Source organism: Mobula hypostoma, chromosome 18, assembly GCF_963921235.1.
Source record: "Mobula hypostoma chromosome 18, sMobHyp1.1, whole genome shotgun sequence".
In the NCBI taxonomy this organism is placed as follows: domain Eukaryota; kingdom Metazoa; phylum Chordata; class Chondrichthyes; order Myliobatiformes; family Myliobatidae; genus Mobula; species Mobula hypostoma.
Genome location: NC_086114.1, coordinates 63,229,427 through 63,250,401, shown reverse-complemented (window position 1 = coordinate 63,250,401; position 20,975 = coordinate 63,229,427). Strand labels below are relative to the sequence as shown.

Genomic DNA, 20,975 nt, shown 5'->3' with positions numbered 1-20,975 from the left:
AGTCTCCAGCCCCTTGGTATGAACATAGAATTCTCCAACTTCCGGTAATTCTCTCCCCTTCCCTTCTCCTATCCCCATTTCACTCTGCCCCCTCCCCCAGCTGCCTACTACCTCCCTCATGGTTCCGCCTCCTTCTACTACCCATTGTGTTTTCCCCTATTCCTTCTACTTTCCTGCCTATCACCTCCCTGCTTCCCCTCCCCCACCCTTTGATCTTTCCCTTTACTGGTTTTTCACCTGTAACCTTCCAGCCTTCTCCCTTCTCCTTCCCACCCTCCCCCCACCTTCTTTATAGGGCCTCTGCCCCTTCCCTCTTCAGTCCTGACGAAGGGTTCCGGCCCGAAACATTGACTCATCGTTTCCACGGATGCTGCCCGACCTGCTGAGTTCCTCCAGCGTGTTGTGAGTGTTGCTTTGACCCCAGCATCTGCAGAGTATTTTGTATTAACATTGTTAATCCTTTAATGCTCATTGACTTCACTTTTACCAGGGTGCTTTGATATCACACTCAAATGATGCCTTGATATCAAATCAAATGTCTGGCTTTCTGCTCTTTGGTTCTCATTTGGAACAAGGCTGTATAGTTTGGAATGTGTGGTCCTGGTGAAATTCAAACTACTAATGGGTTACTAATTGCTGCTGCTTGGCCCTGGAAGTAATACCTTGCATTACTTCGCTGATGATGAGGAGACCGATTGGAAAGTAATTAGCTGGATTAGATTTGCCCTGTTTTTTTTTAATGAAAAACACATGCATGAGCAATCTCTCGTGTTGTTGGGTAGATACTTGTGTTGTAATTGTTAGCAGAACTATTCCAGAGACGGAGGAAGCTCCAAAATTGCACCACATTTTCAGAGATTCTGTATATTGGAAAAATAGTGGAATGCAGAAGATTTGTATGTCTAAAGATTGTAACTTGAAAGGAATCATTTAAAGAGACTCAAAGAAAATATTGAGTACTGGTATTAGTTCTGTTTAAACCCTGAAAAAAAGTCAAGGGGATGCAGGAATCAACTTGTAGGAAGCGTGTACATTTTCAACTTGGGATGTCCCTAGCCCAGTTTTCCTTGGTGGGAATTTGGATGAGATGGGGTATACATTTTTATCAAGTATCTCTGTTGTGTTTGTTCACCTATAATTACTGATGAGGCCTGAAGCCAGAAGCTAGAACAAAGCCAAAACTCAACAAAAACCAAAAATCTCAAAACTAATGGTTCCAAAGTACAACTATTTAAGTAGTTTACCCAAACAACATTCAAGATGTTGATAGGAACAACGACCAAGCAGTGGAAATCAGCCTGGGATTGGTTGTCAGCTGACCTATAGGCTTTGGCTGTTTTGGCTTCCTGCAACACCTCCCTCTTGAAGATGTTTACCTGTAGGATTTGAGCTGAGGGTTGATTTGGATTGGAACAACTGGCTTACACTAGCTTATGATCAGTCCCTCTTCATGGTTGCAGGCTGTCACTTTCTTGTCCTGATGTTGCCTTCTGCTGTGCTGGTGGTTGGTTCAGTAGGAGTAAATTGAACCCTTCCAGGAGGAGGTGAAGGTCCAACTCTGTGTTTGATGATTTGCCCGACGGACTTGTTGTGCCTTCGGAAGCATGTGGCTGCATTTGGTTGATGTGACAATGCCAGCGATGTTCTTCTACAATAAGTTCGTAGAGCACTTCCCCATTCATTTGTGACAATCTGATGTGGTACCCAGGGGTCTTTCCCATTGCAATACTGTAATGTGAAGCATAGATTACTTGTAATTAAGACGAAGTGGGAACAGCACCTCAATAGAGGTTGCTTGGTGAAAAAGGCTTAATGTAATATTGGGTTAATTAACACATTTTTGTTAGTCGGCAAGGTTGCTGTGTCTGTGATACCGTATACATCTTGGGGTGTAGAGATCTGATTTCTCCATGATCACCAATAGTCCTCCAGTGCAAGATAATGATTTTCCTGACTGTAGCGACTGTGTCTGTGATTGTACCTCTTGGTGTTTCTTTTGCTTTGTTTGCAACAGGGTAGTTTGGCAAAGCAGGTCTTCAGATCAGCAATCAGTGAAGGCCTGAAATTCCCTCTTTTCCTTTTTATTGATGCCTCTCTTTGTTGATAGGTACTGTCGGAAAGTTCCACCAAGTACACTGGATACCGGCTCTTGGTCCCACCATATTCCAGGCAGATATCTGATGTGAAACAGAGCGGACTGGGTAAGAGATGTTGATTTGCTGGAACCTCTAGGATATAATGATTGACTTGGTTATAGTTGATATGTGGTTTCCAAATTTTCATGCCCTGTAGGAATAATTCCAAGGCCGTTGGAAGCATGGGGATAAGTTTAGTAAAATGGTACCTCAGAGTTAAGAGTAGTATAGCTTTTATTAGAGCAAGATTAAGAGGAGGATTGGTATAAATATTCATATTTTATAAGATAAATAGAGAAATTTACCAGTGGTGCAAATCTAATAGGGATAGATGGAAGATTTTTAAAAGAACAGTGAGATTAGGAAAATCTTTCAATGACTAGACTGGCAGAGCAGAAAGTTTCAAAGTTCAGGCAGAAGTGGTAGCTTTTTTTCACCATGCAGTTAGACATCAAGTTCCTTTGGAGCCTGAAGTGACTGATGGTACTTGGTTCTCAAAGTCTAACAAAGCAGTTACAGTGGCATGTAAAAGTTTGGGCACCCCGGTCAAAATTTCTGTTACTGTGAATAATTAAGTGAGTAGAAGATGAACTGATCTCCAAAAGTCATAAAGTTAAAGATGAAACATTCTTTTCAACATTTTAAGCAAGATTAGTGTATTATTTTTGTTTTGTACAATTTTAGAGTGGGGGGGGAAAAAAAAGGAAAGGAGCACCATGCAAAAGTTTGGGCACCCCAAGAGATTTGAACTCAGATAACTTTTACCAAGGTCTCAGACCTTAATTAGCTTGTTAGGGCTATGGCTTGTTCACAGTCATCGTTAGGAAAGGCCAGGTGATGCAAATTTCAAAGCTTTATAAATACCCTGACTCCTCAAACCTTGTCCCAACAATCAGCAGCCATGGGCTCCTCTAAGCAGCTGCCTAGCACTCTGAAAATTAAAATAAATGATGCCCACAAAGCAGGAGAACACTATAAGAAGATAGCAAAGTGTTTTCAGGTAGCTGTTTCCTCAGTCCATAATGTAATTAAGAAATGACAGTTAATAGGAACGGTGGAGGTCAAGCTGAGGTCTGGAAGACCAAGAAAATTTTACGAGAGCACTGCTCATAGGATTGCTAGAAAGGCAAATCAAAACCCCTGTTTGACTGTAAAAGACCTTCAGGAAGGTTTAGCAGACTCTGGACTCTGGTGCACTGTTCTACTGTGCAGCAACACCTGCACAAATATGACCTTCATGGAAGAGTCATCAGAAGAAAACCTTTCCTCTGTCCTCACCACAAAATTCAGGGTCAGAAGTTTGCAAAGGAACATCTAAACAAGCCTGATGCATTTTGGAAACAGGTCCTGTGGACTGATGAAGTTAAAATGGAACTTTTTGGCTGCAGTGAACCAATGAGTATGTTTGGAGAAAAAAGGGTGCAGAATTTCAGGAAATGAACACCTCTCCAACTGTTAAGCACAGGAGTGGATTGATCATGCTTGTGTTGCAGCCAATGGCACGGGGAACATTTCACTGGTAGAGGGAAGAATGAATTCAATAAAATACCAGCAAATTCTGGAAGCAAACATCATACCGTCTGTAAAATAGCTGAAGATGAAAAGAGGATGGCTTCTACAACAGGATAATGATCCTAAACCCACCTCAAAATCCACAATGGACTACCTCAAGAGGCGCAAGCTGAAGGTTTTGCCATGGCCCTTACAGTCCCCCGACCTAAACATCATTGAAAATCTGTGGATAGACCTCAAAAGAGCAGTGCATGCAAGAAGGCCCAAGAATCTCACAGAACTAGAAGCCTTTTGCAAGGAAGAATGGGCGAAAATCCCCCAAACAAGAATTGGAAGACTCTTAGCTGGCTACAGGAAACGTTTGCAAGCTGTGATATTTGCCAAACGGGTGTTACTAGGTACTGACCATGCAGGGTACCCAAACTTTTGTTTCGGGCCCTTTTCCTTTTTTGTTATTTTGAAACTGTAAAAAATGCAAATTAAAAAAAGTAATCTTGCTTAAAATATTAAAGAAATGTGTCATCTTTAACTTTATGCCTTTTGGAAATCAGGTCATCTTTTACCCACTTAGCGATTCACAGTAACAGAAATTTTGACCAGGGTGCCCAAACTTTTGCATGCCACTGTATGTTTTTTTAATATACCACAACTTTCATGGCAACATTTCTAGGAGCTGAGTGTCAGGGAAATAAAATTCTGGGATTATTTTTTGACTCCAGGTGTGTAAATGTAGAATCTAGACTGAAGGTTTTATGGCTATAAATGAGTTAAACCTTTCTGATTCCTGGTGAATGTGCACTCATCAGTAATTGGGTGCAATTTGATACTAGACTGTCAATCAGGATACATTGTGTAGCAATTGGAACAATATGGGATAGAAAGTGCACCGCTCAGGTTGGGGTTAACCAGTATTCATTCTTGTAACACTGTTTCTTTCTATTTCCCCATCTTTCACCACCCCCTCCACCTGACCCCTTTCCTTTCTCCTTCTGAACATCTGGTCCTCCCATTTTTTGTCCCCCTTCTCATCCTCCACACCCCCAGCCACTCTTCACCCATCTTTATCCCACTCCCCCTCCATGCACCAACTTCCCACTCAGAGGGTCTGGGTCTTAGGACCCGGAACATCGATTGTTCATTCTCCTCCATAGATGCTGCCTAACTTGCTGAGTTCCTCCCAAGATTTTGTGTGTGTTCCCCAAGATTTCCAGCATCTGCAGACTCTTGTGTCTGTGTTGTTCCAGTTTAAGATAGTGCTACTGAAGAGGGGCGACGGCTTACTGGCAGTTCATAAAGCAAGAAATACAACTAAATTATAATAACACTTTCTTTGTGGAAAATTGTGGTAAACTATTACTGCAAACAATGAAGAGGTGAGCAAAGGCGAGGCTGACTCAGGACAAGGTGTGTGGTTGTGAAGCAAAGTCAAAGTGAGGTCGAGGTACGTTCGAGACGGAGTTGGAGGGGGCAGAGCAGAGAAAAGTCGGAGTGGAGGAGTTTGAGTCCGTCCACCTAAACCAAGAGCGAGGTTCAAAGTAAAGTTTATTATCAGAGTACATGCATGTCACCTCATACAACCCTGAGATTCTTTTTCTGTGAGCATATTCAGCAAATCTATAGAACGGAAGTTATAAACAAGATCAATGAAAGAGCAAGAGCGTAGAAAACAACAAACTGCAAGTGCAAATATAAATAAATAGCAATAAAAACGAGAGCATTAAGTAACAGTATATTGAGACCTTAAAGTGAGATCATTGGTTGTGGGAACATCTCAATAGATGAGTGTAGTTATCCTCTTTTGTTCAAGAGCCTGATGGTTGAGGGGTAGTAACTGTTCTTGAACCTGGTAGTACAAGTCCTGAAGCACCTATACCTTCTACCTGATGGCAGAAGCAAGAAAAGAGCTTGGCCTGGGTGATGAGGATCTGTGATGGTGGAAGCTGTTTTCCTACAACAGCATTTTATGTAGATGTACTCAGTGGTTGGGAGGGCTTTACCCGTGATGTACTGGGCCAAATCCACTATTTTTTGTAGGATTTTCTGCTCAAAGGCATTGGTGTTCCCACACCAGGCCATAATGCAGCCAGTCAATACACTTCCAACCACACATCTATAGAAGTTTGTCAAGGTCTTTGATGACATGCTGAATCTCTGCAGATTTCTAAGGAAGTAGAGGAGCTGTCATGCTTTCTTTGCAATTACATTTAATGATCGGTACAGGACTGGTCCTCTGAGATAGTGACATCCAGAAATTTAAAGTTGCCCTTCTGATCCTCTGAGTACTGGTTCACGGATCTCTGGTTTCCCTCCCCTGAAATCTACAATCAGTTCCTTGGACTTGCTGACATTGAGTGAGAGGTTGTTATTTTGATACCACTCAGACAGATTTTCAATCCCCCTCCTGTATGCTGATTTATCACCAGCTTTGATACAGCCCACAACAGTGGTGTCATTCGCAAACTTGTATATGGTATTGGAGCTGTACTTAGCCACACAGTCATAGGTGTAAAGTGAGTAGAGCTGGGGGCTAAGCACACATCCCTGTAGTGCACCTGTACTGATAGAGAGTGTGGAGGAGATGTTGTTGCCAATCCAAACTGAATGGGGTCTGCAAGTAAGGAAATCCAGGATCAAATTGCACAAGGGGGGTATTGAGGGTCTTGGAGTTTACTGATAGTTTTTAGGGGATGATGGTATTAAATGCTGAGCTGTAATTGATAAAGAACATCCTAATGTATGCACCTTTACTGTCAAGATGTTCCAGGGTTGTATGGAGAGCCGATGAGATGGCATCTGCTGTCGACCTGTTGCTCCAGTAGGCAAATTGGAGCAGAACCAAGTCACCACTCAAACAGGAGCTGATATGCTTCAACACCAGCCTCTCAAAGCACTTCATCACTGTGGATGTATGTGCCAGTGGGCGATAGTCATTTAAACAGGTTACCACACTCTTCTTAGGCACCAGTATGACTGAAGCCTGCTTGAAGCAGGTGGGTATCACACACTGCTGAAGTGAGAGGTTGAAGATATCTGTGAACATACCAGCCAGTTAGTCAGCATAGGTCTTAAATATCCAGCCAGGTGCTCTGTCCAGACTGAATGCTTTCCTTGGATTCGCTCTCTTGAAGGCAATCTACACGTCATCTTCAGATATTGGGACGCAAGGATCATTGCGAGACATGGGGGTGTGCGGTGGTTCCTCCCTCTTCTGGTGTTCAAAGTGAGCCTAGATGTATTGAGCTCATCTGGAAATCGCCCCCATGTTGCTAGATTTAGGAGGTTATGGCATTCAGACTCTGCCACATCTGTGGAGCATCCGTCCTTGATTCCAGTCTAGTCTGGAATCTCCACTTTGCCCTAGAGATGGCTTTCCGGAGATCAAACCTACACCTTATATTCCGTGTGGGTAGCCTCCACAACACCTTATGTTCCGTCTGGGTAGCCTCCAACCTGATGGCATGAACATTGATTTCTCTAACTTCTGTTAATACCCCTCCTCCCTTTCTTACCCCATCCCTAATTTATTTTTTTTTCTCTCTTTCCCTCTCACAATAACTCCTTGCCTGTTCTCCATCTTCCTCTGGTTCTCCCCTCCCCCTTTCTTTCTTCCAAGGCCTTCCATCCTATGATACTCCCCCTTTTCCAGCCTTGTATCCCTTTTGCCAATCAACTTTCCAGCTCTTAGCTTCATCCCTCCCCCTCCTGTCTTCTATTATTTCGGGTCTCCCTCTCCCCTCCCACTTTCAAATCTCTTACTATCTCTTTTTTCCATTAGTCCTGACGAAGGGTCTCAACCTGAAATGTCGACTGTACTTCTTCCTATAGATGCTGCCTGGCTTGCTGCGTCCCACCAGCATTTTGTGTGTGTTCCTCTTGTAGCATTCTTGATCTCCAGAGTTGAGTGCCTCTGATCTGGCTCTCAGCAGATTTGGGATTTCATGGTTCACTCAGGACATCTGTTTGGGGTAGACCCTGAGCCTTTCTGTGGGAACACACTCATCTACAGCTGTTTTAATAAAGTTTGTAATGACCCTGGTGTAGTCATTCGGGTCCTCAGATGAACATGACCCAGGCCACTGCCTCAAGTATGCAGTAAAGCATCAATAAACAATTGGGCAGGGTTTTCTTCAGACAGGCTTGGTTGAAGTCACCAACTATAATTTGCAATTAGGCTTTTTCTTGTCTATGGACAACATATTGCAATGTTGCAAGTGCTTGATTATCATCCACCACTGTTGTAATGTAAGCTGCAGTCAGGATCACAGATGAGAATTCCCAAGGCAAATAGAGTGGTCTACATTTGATTGTTAGGTGTTCTAAATTAGGTGAACAAGAGGTCGACATAACCTTCACGTCTGAATACCAAAGAGAATTGACAAAAAATAGCACAGACCACCACCTTTTTCCACCTCCTTTCTCCTGATTTGTTTCCAGCCACAGTAATAGCCCTTAAAGGTGCCGTGCTTAACTGCTTTGTTGGAACTTGGTGGTGGGATCCAGGCCCAGAGCATATCGATGCAGTGGGGCCCTGGTCCTAGTGCCAATGACTACCTGGTGTTTGAACAATTTAAATGTGGGTCAGATGGACTGAAAAGGCAGGGTGTTGGGACTGGAGGTGAAGTTTGGGCTGATTCTGCAAGCTGCTCTGTGGTGCCAATGCTATGTCCTGCTCCGGGCTTCGTGTCTGCTAGCTTCACGACAATTTGCCCTGCTTTATGATGAACTGGGGCTGAGGCTATGGGCCTGCTCAGGACTTCAAGTCTCAGGACTCCCTTTCATTCTGAATGTTGCTTGCTTTTATTGTTTGCATGATTTGTGTATTTTTTCTCTCTGTGCATCAGATGTTGGTCTTTGTTTTTTGATTGGGTTTTTTGGGTTTCTTACTTTGTGGCTGCCTATAAGCAGACCAATCTCAAGTTATATCATTTATACATACTTTGATAATAAATGTACTTTGAACTTTGTTACATACCATGTAGCTGTGCTGTGTCTACTCTGGGAGTACTTGATGCAGACCTAGGGTGCTTGAAACTACAAAGTGTTCCATTTGCTACAATGAGTGACCCTCCTTTTGACAAATTCAAATGTGCTTAAATTAAAGGAGGGGTGAAATATACTGTTTTAATTAACTGGCCTATAATGCACACACCTTATTGTAGGATTAGGAAGGGGTTGCCACAGTCTTTTGGTTCCTTTTCACTGAATATCTGTTTAACAAAAGGTTTGTGTCCTTCAGTGTTACGGAGCAGTTGTGATTGTAACTTGGGCACTGATTTTTGATCTTTCCTCATATTGTTGTTCTAGTGAGGAATGAATTGTGTGAGCAAAATGATTAGAAATAAACAGAGACAGTTTCTTACTCACCTGTTTCTAAACCGGGGTCTTGCCTAGAGCTCTTGCATAAGGCAGGCAGCTGTCTCACGAGTCAGTGCAAACTAACAGCAACTTGCTCAGTGTGGTATCTTTTCTATAAAACACCACAAATTGTTTCAATTGAAACCCTTCCTTCATTGGGGCTGGAAAGAAAAGAGGAAGAAGTTTCTGCCCTCTTCCTTTCCAGTTTTGGTGAAGGGTCTTGGCCCCAAAAGTTGACTATTTGTTCCTCAGATGCTGCCTGACCTGTTGAGTTCCACCAGCATTTTGTGTGTGTTGCTCTGGATTTCCAGCATCTGCATAAACTCTTGTGTCCAAAGTGCTTCCTGTATGCATTATCAAACCACACTAACGTTGAAATTCATGAGGAAGCATTAAGTTTTACTTATTTTTATTTTACTTGAAGATACAGTATGGAGTAGGCCCTTCTGGCCCAACAAACCGCACCACCTATTTAACCCTAGCCTAATCACAGGACAATTTACAGTAGCCAATTAACCTACTAGCAGTTATGTCTTTGGAATGTGGGAGGAAAATGAGCGCCCAGATGATTGCCCTAGTGCATTTTACAGCCTGTGAACTATATTTTGCATTGTTCTTGCATATAAAATGCTGTCAGTATTTCACTCAATAGCAGCAATGTGAAAATGACTTTATTTTAGTGATAGTCTTGCTGATATTAGTGAAACAATGGCTGCAGCAAAAATTTATGCCTTATTGGCGATAGAGAAAAGATGAAAGGCTTAAGGAGGGATTAGAGAGAGATTATATTTATTTATCACATGTACTTCGAAACATTCAGTGTCGCTTGTGTCGAGGATGTGTTGGGGGTCATCATGTTTCCAGTATGGCCACAACTTGATAACCCTAGCCTGTATGTCTTTGGGATATGAGAAGATACTGGAGCACCCAAGGAAATCCTTGCGGTCACGGGGAGAATATACAAACTCCTTACAAACAGTGGTGAGAATTAAACCCTAATCTTGCAGCTGGTACTGTAAAGTGTTGTGCTAACCGTTACACTACCGGTCTGCCCAGATGTTAGAACTTGAGGGGAGAGGAGGTTCCATAGACAAGTAGAGCATAGGCAATGGCTTTAGGCTTGCAAAAAATGAATTCTGGAGATCTTGATCTGTTAGGATCTGATGATGTTATTAGAATCCCAATAACATTATTATGATATTCCTTCACATCCCCCACCACCAGTACATCCATTCAGCCACTGCTCTTCACAGCCCCTCACCACCCCTTCATCCCCCATTCACAGCCACTTTACATTGACACTACACCTCGTATGCCTTGCTTCAACCTAGAAGAGTTCCTCTTGCCAAGAGTCACTTTGACACTTTACCATTTCCTGTCAGTCGCTTTATGTACAGATACTCCCTTACTAATGTTATATTACAGCCACTCTCATTTATTTGGACATTGTGTTTTATAGGTTTGCTTTTATATTTATTATTGATTTGTATGCTTATTGTGTCTTTTTTGTGCTACATTGGATACTGAGTAGCAATCATTTCATCCTCCTTTACACTCGTTTACTGAAGAATGACAATAAATAGTCTTGACTGTTGAATTTAGCTGAGTGCTGGACCAGCAAGTGAGATTGTGAAATGGCTATTTTCACTTCCCTTCAAGGGCATTTAGAAATGACTTTGGAAGAGGTAATCCGGAGCTCTGTGGCATCTGTTGGCCATAATCCGCACCTTGCTGCTTCACCTACTTCCATGTATTCTTCATTTGCCCCTACCCCACCTCCCCCAGCCACCCAATTGGTCTCACCCATCGCCTGGCAGCTTCTACTCCTTCCCCTCCCCCCCCACCTTATTCTAGCTTCTGCCCCCTTCCTTTCCAGTACTGGTGAAAGGTCAAGGCCTGAAATGTTGACTGTTTCCTCCATAGATCTTGCCTGACCTACTGAGTTCCTCCACTATCCCCAACACTGCAATCTGGCCAGACTTGTTCCCTGGATTCTGCTCCCCCCTCATTCCCCTTCTTATCAGTTGTTAGAATGAACAGTGTAGCTGACCTACCTAACTTTACTGCAGCCAATCGGAACATTCATTGCTTACTCAAGCTGAGGTTCAACCTCAGTCTACCTATATAGATAGATGGAGCTATCTTAAACGTGCATCTGCTCTTCCCATTTACCTGACTTTCTCCACAGAGAGGAAGCTGTATGAGGGTTCAGATTTGTTATCTGTGAATTTTATTTTCCAAGGAGAGGTAGTTTTCTTTCCTGCAGTTACAACCAAACCTTGTGAAAATAAAATACAGATCGCTGCCAAACCTCTTGCTTGTCATGCAGCTGCCAAATTGGAATGCAAAGCCTTGTTTAAGGTTTGGCACTGCCACTGCATCCTTCAGGGAATTTAACCTATACAGAGTGAATTACAAGATAGAAGAGAAGTATTGTGGAGTGCTCTTTAGGCTCTTTGTTCTCAAGGATTTCTGGATAAATACATCGTTTGCAGTGGGAAGAGGCTTGGGCCCTTTTGGTTCTATTCATAGAACAGTATTCAATGGTCAAAGAATCACATGCCAACAAAAGCTCAGTTGGTAAAGGCTCTGCCAGTGTACCACTGAGCACTCCAAATGACTTGGCTGTAGATCCTGTGGTTCCAAGTTACAAAAACAATTGGGCACACTTCAGCAACAGCTCGCTGGGTTGGCGTGTCCACTGCTCTGTAAAAAGGCGAGCTATAAGAGCAAGTTCATTCTTTGCAGATGTCATTGTTTGCTCTCTGTATGCAAGTCCAGATCACTAGTGTCAATTAGCCATTTGTAACATTGCACAGTAGCTAAACCCATTCTCAGTGATTCCACTTGGTATGCATACTTGTCTGCTTTCTAGCAAGTCTCACTACATTCAGTGACTGAGAGCAAAGCAACTGGCTGCCTTTCACAGTGTGGGGTACGCAGGCTGGTTTAGTATCTCTAGCTTCTTGTGATGGTAGAGTTCAGAGTTCAGTGCCTGTGTTTGGGGTCCCATCATCAGCAAATCTGGAATTAGGGACCTGGCTGTTGGGTACTCATCAGGAAAACCTGGGATCAGAACCCGAAGGTTGATCAGAAGTTGAGGCCCCATGTCCGGAGTACGAGTCTGCTAATCTCTGTAGGTCCACTGGGGAAGTCGAAGCCCAATGTTGTGAGTCCAAGTCCGCTGGATGCTGGAGACCAAAAATAGCCTATCTTGGGCTTGAAGGAGTGAGTGTGTGTGTGCACACGTGTGCTTGGGTGGGTGGGTAAGAGGAACGGGTTTGGTTTCCTGTTGTTTTGTCACTTGTTCTATTCTGTTTTGTTGAGTTCTGTGTTGTGATTGGCATGTTATGTTGGCATTGGATTGCATGGCAGCTCTTGGTGGGCTACCCCAGCACATCTGTGGGTCTGTCAGTTGTGAATGCAAATGAAGCATTTCACCATATGTTTTGAAGTGCAGTATCACATATCTAGCTAAGGTACCTCAGACATTTGCACAGTACTGTATTTGTCAACATGGAGTGGAGAGTGGGTTTGTAAATCTGGCAGGAGCAAAGGATGTTGGGAATGATGCAGGTGGAGTGCCGCGAGAGGGACGTGGGACAGGTGGTAGGGGAGGAGTGCCATGGGAGGGACGTGGGACAGGTGGTAGAGGAGGAGTGCCGCGGGAGGGGACAGGTGGTAGAGGAGGAGTGCCGCGGGAGGGACGTGGGACAGGTGGTAGGAGTGCCGTGAGAGGGACGTGGGACGGGTGGTAGGGGAGGAGTGCCGCGGGAGGGACGTGGGACGGGTGGTAGGGGAGGAGTGCCGCTGGAGGGACGTGGGACGGGTGGTAGGGGAGGAGTGCCGCGGGAGGGACGTGGGACGGGTGGCAGGGGAGGAGTGCCGCGGGAGGGACGTGGGACGGGTGGCAGGGGAGGAGTGCCGCGGGAGGGACGTGGGACGGGTGGCAGGGGAGGAGTGCCGCGGGAGGGACGTGGGACGGGTGGCAGGGGAGGAGTGCCGCGGGAGGGACGTGGGACGGGTGGCAGGGGAGGAGTGCCGCGGGAGGGACGTGGGACGGGTGGCAGGGGAGGAGTGCCGCGGGAGGGACGTGGGACGGGTGGCAGGGGAGGAGTGCCGCGGGAGGGACGTGGGACGGGTGGCAGGGGAGGAGTGCCGCGGGAGGGACGTGGGACGGGTGGCAGGGGAGGAGTGCCGCGGGAGGGACGTGGGACGGGTGGCAGGGGAGGAGTGCCGCGGGAGGGACGTGGGACGGGTGGCAGGGGAGGAGTGCCGCGGGAGGGACGTGGGACGGGTGGCAGGGGAGGAGTGCCGCGGGAGGGACGTGGGACGGGTGGCAGGGGAGGAGTGCCGCGGGAGGGACGTGGGACGGGTGGCAGGGGAGGAGTGCCGCGGGAGGGACGTGGGACGGGTGGCAGGGGAGGAGTGCCGCGGGAGGGACGTGGGACGGGTGGCAGGGGAGGAGTGCCGCGGGAGGGACGTGGGACGGGTGGCAGGGGAGGAGTGCCGCGGGAGGGACGTGGGACGGGTGGCAGGGGAGGAGTGCCGCGGGAGGGACGTGGGACGGGTGGCAGGGGAGGAGTGCCGCGGGAGGGACGTGGGACGGGTGGCAGGGGAGGAGTGCCGCGGGAGGGACGTGGGACGGGTGGCAGGGGAGGAGTGCCGCGGGAGGGACGTGGGACGGGTGGCAGGGGAGGAGTGCCGCGGGAGGGACGTGGGACGGGTGGCAGGGGAGGAGTGCCGCGGGAGGGACGTGGGACGGGTGGCAGGGGAGGAGTGCCGCGGGAGGGACGTGGGACGGGTGGCAGGGGAGGAGTGCCGCGGGAGGGACGTGGGACGGGTGGCAGGGGAGGAGTGCCGCGGGAGGGACGTGGGACGGGTGGCAGGGGAGGAGTGCCGCGGGAGGGACGTGGGACGGGTGGCAGGGGAGGAGTGCCGCGGGAGGGACGTGGGACGGGTGGCAGGGGAGGAGTGCCGCGGGAGGGACGTGGGACGGGTGGCAGGGGAGGAGTGCCGCGGGAGGGACGTGGGACGGGTGGCAGGGGAGGAGTGCCGCGGGAGGGACGTGGGACGGGTGGCAGGGGAGGAGTGCCGCGGGAGGGACGTGGGACGGGTGGCAGGGGAGGAGTGCCGCGGGAGGGACGTGGGACGGGTGGCAGGGGAGGAGTGCCGCGGGAGGGACGTGGGACGGGTGGCAGGGGAGGAGTGCCGCGGGAGGGACGTGGGACGGGTGGCAGGGGAGGAGTGCCGCGGGAGGGACGTGGGACGGGTGGCAGGGGAGGAGTGCCGCGGGAGGGACGTGGGACGGGTGGCAGGGGAGGAGTGCCGCGGGAGGGACGTGGGACGGGTGGCAGGGGAGGAGTGCCGCGGGAGGGACGTGGGACGGGTGGCAGGGGAGGAGTGCCGCGGGAGGGACGGGTGGCAGGGGAGGAGTGCCGCGGGAGGGACGGGTGGCAGGGGAGGAGTGCCGCGGGAGGGACGGGTGGCAGGGGAGGAGTGCCGCGGGAGGGACGTGGGACGGGTGGCAGGGGAGGAGTGCCGCGGGAGGGACGTGGGACGGGTGGCAGGGGAGGAGTGCCGCGGGAGGGACGTGGGACGGGTGGCAGGGGAGGAGTGCCGCGTCAGGGACGTGGGACGGGTGGCAGGGGAGGAGTGCCGCGGGAGGGACGTGGGACGGGTGGCAGGGGAGGAGTGCCGCTTGAGGGACGTGGGACGGGTGGTAGGGGAGGAGTGCCGCGGGAGGGACGTGGGACGGGTGGTAGGGGAGGAGTGCCGCGGGAGGGACGTGGGACGGGTGGTAGGGGAGGAGTGCCGCGGGTGGGACGTGGGACGGGTGGTAGGGGAGGAGTGCCGCGGGAGGGACGTGGGACGGGTGGTAGGGGAGGAGGGACGTGGGACGGGTGGTAGGGGAGGAGTGCCGCGGGAGGGACGTGGGACGGGTGGTAGGGGAGGAGTGCCGCTGGAGGGGACGTGGGACGGGTGGTAGGGGAGGAGTGCCGCGGGAGGGACGTGGGACGGGTGGTAGGGGAGGAGTGCCGCGGGAGGGACGTGGGACGGGTGGTAGGGGAGGAGTGCCGCGGGAGGGACGTGGGACGGGTGGTAGGGGAGGAGTGCCGCGGGAGGGACGTGGGACGGGTGGTAGGGGAGGAGTGCCGCGGGAGGGACGTGGGACGGGTGGTAGGGGAGGAGTGCCGCGGGAGGGACGTGGGACGGGTGGTAGGGGAGGAGTGCCGCGGGAGGGACGTGGGACGGGTGGTAGGGGAGGAGTGCCGCGGGAGGGACGTGGGACGGGTGGTAGGGGAGGAGTGCCGCGGGAGGGACGTGGGACGGGTGGTCGGGGAGGAGTGCCGCACGTGGGACGGGTGGTCGGGGAGGAGTGCCGCTGGAGGGACGTGGGACGGGTGGTAGGGGAGGAGTGCCGCGGGAGGGACGTGGGACGGGTGGTAGGGGAGGAGTGCCGCGGGAGGGACGTGGGACGGGTGGTAGGGGAGGAGTGCCGCGGGACGGACGTGGGACGGGTGGTAGGGGAGGAGTGCCGCGGGAGGGACGTGGGACGGGTGGTAGGGGAGGAGTGCCGCGGGAGGGACGTGGGACGGGTGGTAGGGGAGGAGTGCCGCGGGAGGGACGTGGGACGGGTGGTAGGGGAGGAGTGCCGCGGGAGGGACGTGGGACGGGTGGTAGGGGAGGAGTGCCGCGGGAGGGACGTGGGACGGGTGGTAGGGGAGGAGTGCCGCGGGAGGGACGTGGGACGGGTGGTAGGGGAGGAGTGCCGCGGGAGGGACGTGGGACGGGTGGTAGGGGAGGAGTGCCGCGGGAGGGACGTGGGACGGGTGGTAGGGGAGGAGTGCCGCGGGAGGGACGTGGGACGGGTGGTAGGGGAGGAGTGCCGCGGGAGGGACGTGGGACGGGTGGTAGGGGAGGAGTGCCGCGGGAGGGACGTGGGACGGGTGGTAGGGGAGGAGTGCCGCGGGAGGGACGTGGGACGGGTGGTAGGGGAGGAGTGCCGCGGGAGGGACGTGGGACGGGTGGTAGGGGAGGAGTGCCGCTGGAGGGACGTGGGACGGGTGGTAGGGGAGGAGTGCCGCGGGAGGGACGTGGGACAGGTGGTAGAGGAGGAGTGCCGCGGGAGGGACGTGGGACAGGTGGTAGGGGAAGAGTGCCAGGGTGGCACGGGTGCAGACACACCCAGCCCTGAGACACCAGGCAAGGTCATTTGATTCCAAACAATTGGTTTACAGAATGTCTCTCTGGTGTTTTCCATTCCCTCCTCTCTCCCTTCCCCTTTTCCCAAATATGATTCCTCTCTCACTGCCCCCTTCCCACTCTCAGTCTACAATAGAGATCCATATCAGAATCAGGTTTATCAACAAACACATTTGTCATGAAATTTGTTTTTTTTTGTGGCAACAGTACCGTGTAATACAGAAAATTATTGTGCAAAAGTCTCAGGCACCCTAGCTATATATAAGTGACAGAGATTTGCACAGTGCTGTAAATGTGATAAATAAATCCGAATCTGTCTGTTGATGAGCCCAAGCTCAAACAAGTGTTTGGCCTTAGGATCTGTCTCCCTTTTAACCAACTGAGCAAGTGAGACTGTTTATGGTCATACAGTTGCTTATCTTCAATATATTGATGGGCAGGTTTTGTCAGCTTGTAATGTTCTTGCTGTACTGAAGGGCAGTTTCATCCTTGGTCACTCTCAGTGAGTGTGCATCTGGTAATTTAATAGATTAGCCCTGAACACACCCACTAGTTCCTGCATACTTCTATATCAATACAGTCACATTTATTTATTTATCACATGTACTTTGAAACGTACAGTAAAATGTGTCATTTGTGTTAGCAACCAACATGCTCAAGAATGTGCTGGGCAGCTCGCAAATGTTGCCATATATTCCGGCGCTAACATAACATGCACATGTTCAGTAGGACAACACAAGCAACAAGAACAGTGGAACAAGACAGCAACAGCAAAACAATCCTGTTTTCCATCTTCCCACCCACCCACCCACTGACAGACCTCCAAACCCAGGACAAGCCACCTTCATTCAGCCCTTGGTCACAGACTCTCAGACATTTGGAAAGGTTGCAAATATTTTTTTAAAGAAGTGTACTCTGATTTTTGAATGATTACTCACTGTTTTTTGAGCATTGTCCAGCAGAGAAGCAATTCATTCTGGTAAAAGAAATAGCAAAAATGTGCTGATATTTGAAATGATGAATTTGTAAGTTACACTTTTGAACTTTGTTTTAAAATTTAAGCTCTGGTTTAAGGGATTTTCTGCGATGTGCTATTAACAAAATGAAAGGCGACAGTGATTCAAAGCAGAATCAATTTTCATTTTGGCATTGCATAGCTATCTGTTATATCCTTTGTGGATTTTTCAGGAGAGGGCATAAACCACAATAATTATTTTATTTTGTAATACATCACAGTAACAGGCCCCTCCAGCCCAACATGGATGTAACTGGGCAGCCTTTGGGTGCTGCCATTTACACCCATATGACTAATTAACCTGCTAACTCATGAATGTGGGAGGAAACCAGAGCACTCGGAGGAAAGCTATGTCGTCATCAAATGAGTGTCCAAACGCCTTCCAGTGGCAGAATAGAACCCAGGTTGCTGGCATTGTAATAAAGTGTTATGCGAACTGCTACACTGCCCAGCTACTCCAATTTTCTCATTTCCCTTGGTGAATGAATAGAATTGTAATTTATATGTTTTGCCTGTTTCCCTTACAATTTTCATTCTTTTCACTGGACTATTTTTCAACAGTTTATTGTTTACTCTGCTACTTCACCCGAGTGACATTTTTCAACTGTGAACCAGACTGGTAAGCTTTAGCAGACTCATCAAATTTAGCTTGTTAAAATTCACTGTGGGATCTTTGGGTGGCTTGTGAGCTATTCTAGAGGCTGTGTGGTTATTCTTCTTGGGTCCATCACTCCAACTGGAGCATGGATAGCAGAAAGGCTGATGGGCAGAAGACAGCGACTGGGAATAAAAGGGGATTTTTCTATTTGGCTGCCAGTGACCAGCGGTGTTCCTCGGATCAGTATTGGGACTGCTGCTTTTCACATTGTTTGTCAATAATTTGGATGATGGAATTCATGGCTTTGGGGCAAAACTCGTGGGATGATACAAAGATAGCTGGAGGGGTAGGTAGTGCTGAGGAAGCGATGCGATTGCAGCAGGACTTAGACAGATTGGAAGAATGGGCAAGAAAGTGGCAGATAGAATACAGTGTTGGGAAATGTATGACAATGAATTTTGGTAAAAGGAACAATAGTGCGGACTATTATCTGAATGGGGAGAAGGTTCAAACATCAGAGGTGCAGAGGGACATAGGAGTCCTTGTGCAAGGCTCCCAGAAGGTTAATTTACAGACAAGAAAAAACCTGCAGATGCTGGAAATCTGATCAACACACACAAAATGCTTGGAGGAACTGAGCAGGCCAGGCAGCATCTATGGAAAAAAAGTACATTCGATGTTTCGGGCCGAAATACTCTGGCAGGACTGGAGCTTTTTTTTCTGCGGTTGAGTCTGTGGTAAAGAAGGCAAGTGCAATGTTGGCATTTATTTCAAGGGGAATAGAATATAAAAGCAAAGGGATAATGTTGAGGCTTTATAAGACATTAATCAGGCCGGACTTGGGGTATAGTCAACTGTTTTGGTCCTCATATCTCAATAAGAATGTGTTACATTGGAGAGAGTCCAAAGGAGCTTTATGAGGATGATTCCAGGAATGAAGGGTTAACATATGAGGAGCGTTTGGCAGCTTTGGGCCTGTACTCACTGGAATTTAGAAGAATGCAGAGGGATCTCATTGAAACCTACCAAATGTTGAAAGGGCTAGATGGGTTGATGTGGAGAGGATGTTTCTTATGGTGGGGGTATCCAGAACTAAAGAGCACAGCCTCAAAATTGAAGGACAACCTTTTAGAACAAAGGTAAGGAAGAATTTTTTTAGCCATATAGAGTAATGAATCTGTGGAATGCTCTGCCACAGATTGCGGTGGGTGCAAAGTCTGTGGGTATATTCAAGGCAGAGGTTGAAAGCTTCCTGATCGGTCAGGGCATCAAAGGATACAGCTAGAAGGTAGGTGAATGGGGTTGAGTGGGATCTGGGATTAGCCATGATGGATTAGTGGAGCTGAATGGCCTAATCCTGCTTCAATGTCTTACAGTTTTATAGGCTGCCTACAGCAGCTTGCCAGAGTCCTGCCCTGGGCCAGTAGATCTCGTAAGGTGTAGCCCATCAAAGAGCCTTCTCCCAGGGTTGAGGTGTTTGGTATTTCTGTAGCTCTGGGTTTTTATGGGTTGGGGGTTGTTAGACCCATGCACAACCCTCCTCCTGCAGCTGGACTTGGGACCGTCCATGGCAGGGTTCTGCATGGTTATGCAGTAGCAGAAAGTTAAATGAAAATAACTTGTGCTTTAGAAGTTGAGAATCTTTAGATATTGACCAGAAGCTTCTGGTCAAGATGGAGCTGAGCTGTTGTCTCTGTCAAGGTTGTTGTTTAGACTTGGTTATCTTTTGGTTCATAGGGATGGTTTTGGGGACAGAGGAGAGGTTTAGCGGTCAGGTTAGGGTTTAGAAACAGGAAATTGGGGGAGTTGGAGGTCAGGCCAATGTCCAGGCCTCCACTCTGCATTCAAAGGCCAGCAACATGGATGTGCAAGGAAGGTTATCCATGGACAAATTAGGCTGGCATGTACTTTGGATGAAGACTAGTGAGGGCAAGGGCTAGTGGTAGGCCCCAGCTCTGCAAATCCCCCATGGCAGCAGGTCCAGGGATTATAGGCCTGTGTGGGTAGGATGCACAAGGGCCAGTGACCCCGTAGTCAACAAGCCCAGAGTTTGAGGCCTGGAGCTCTGGGTCCTGTCATCAGCTAATCCTGGGATGGATACCAAAAATCTAAACCTGGAGATCAGTTGAAGATCTGGAAGTCGAGGCCTGCTGAACAAAGCCTAGGATCTGTGAGTCTACAGTCGGTCCAATGTCTGTGACTCTGCTGGAGATCTAGAGGCGGTCTGTCCTGTGGTTGGAGGACTGACTGTATGTGAGTGGGAGGGAGGGAGGGTAAAGGGGTTTGTTCTGTTGTTGTTGCTGCTTGTGTCGTTCTGCTGAACATTGTGGGCATGCTGTATTAGCACTGGAATGTGTGGTGGCACATGCGGGCTACCTCCAGCACATCCTAAGGTTTTAACACACACAATAGGTTTAATTGTGTGTTTCAATGTACTTGTGATGAATAAATTTGAATCCGATATTGTAGCTGAGGCTTGCATTGCATCCAATTAGTGACTGACCAACTACACTTCTGTTTTATGTAGATTTCGATATACAGGTTTCCCCCACCATCCGAAGGTAGAGCGTTCCTATGAAACGGTTCGTAAGCCGAAAAGTCGTAAAGTGAAGAACCAATTACCATTTATTGATATGGGAAAATTTTGTGAACATTCACAGACCCAAAAATAACCTACCAAGTCATGCCAAGTAACACGTAAAACCTAAAATAACAGTAACATATAGTAAAAGCAGAAATGATGTGATAAATACACAGCCCATATAAAGTAGAAATACTTCGCTACAACAATTGCCTGCACAGATCTCTGTAGTGAAAATCTCACGCAAGCGCTTTCGGCAGAAAATCTCACGCAAGCGCTGTTGGCATAAATGCGCTCTCCAGTAACCTTTAAACTATGAAGCTGCCAAATCTAACAAATAACACGTAAAAATGCACAGCCTATATAAAGTAGAAATAATGTATGTACAGTGTAGTATCACTTACGGGAATTGGGAAGACATCGAGCACACTGATGATGGTGTGTTAGACTGAGTCGTGGCAGGCTGGGTGGTGCAGTGGCCCCCACCCTCCAGGCCGCCGACTGATACATTGCCGCGAGGCACGCTGGGGTAGCCGGGAGGCACACAGCACATCTTTAAGAAAAAAGCCGAAA

At 48.7% G+C, this 20,975-nt stretch overlaps 1 protein-coding gene across 9 annotated transcripts in view; it reads left to right on the top strand.

Moving 5' to 3' along the window:
- Window positions 1–20,975, top strand: part of ppip5k1a (diphosphoinositol pentakisphosphate kinase 1a) — a 248,735-nt gene that overhangs the window by 169,577 nt on the left and 58,183 nt on the right. For all 9 annotated transcript variants that reach the window (XM_063071002.1, XM_063071008.1, XM_063071006.1 and 6 more), the window contains one exon: window positions 2,108–2,201. In XM_063071002.1, coding sequence (XP_062927072.1) covers window positions 2,108–2,201 — 94 coding nt within the window. The remainder of the gene's footprint in view (window positions 1–2,107; window positions 2,202–20,975) is intronic.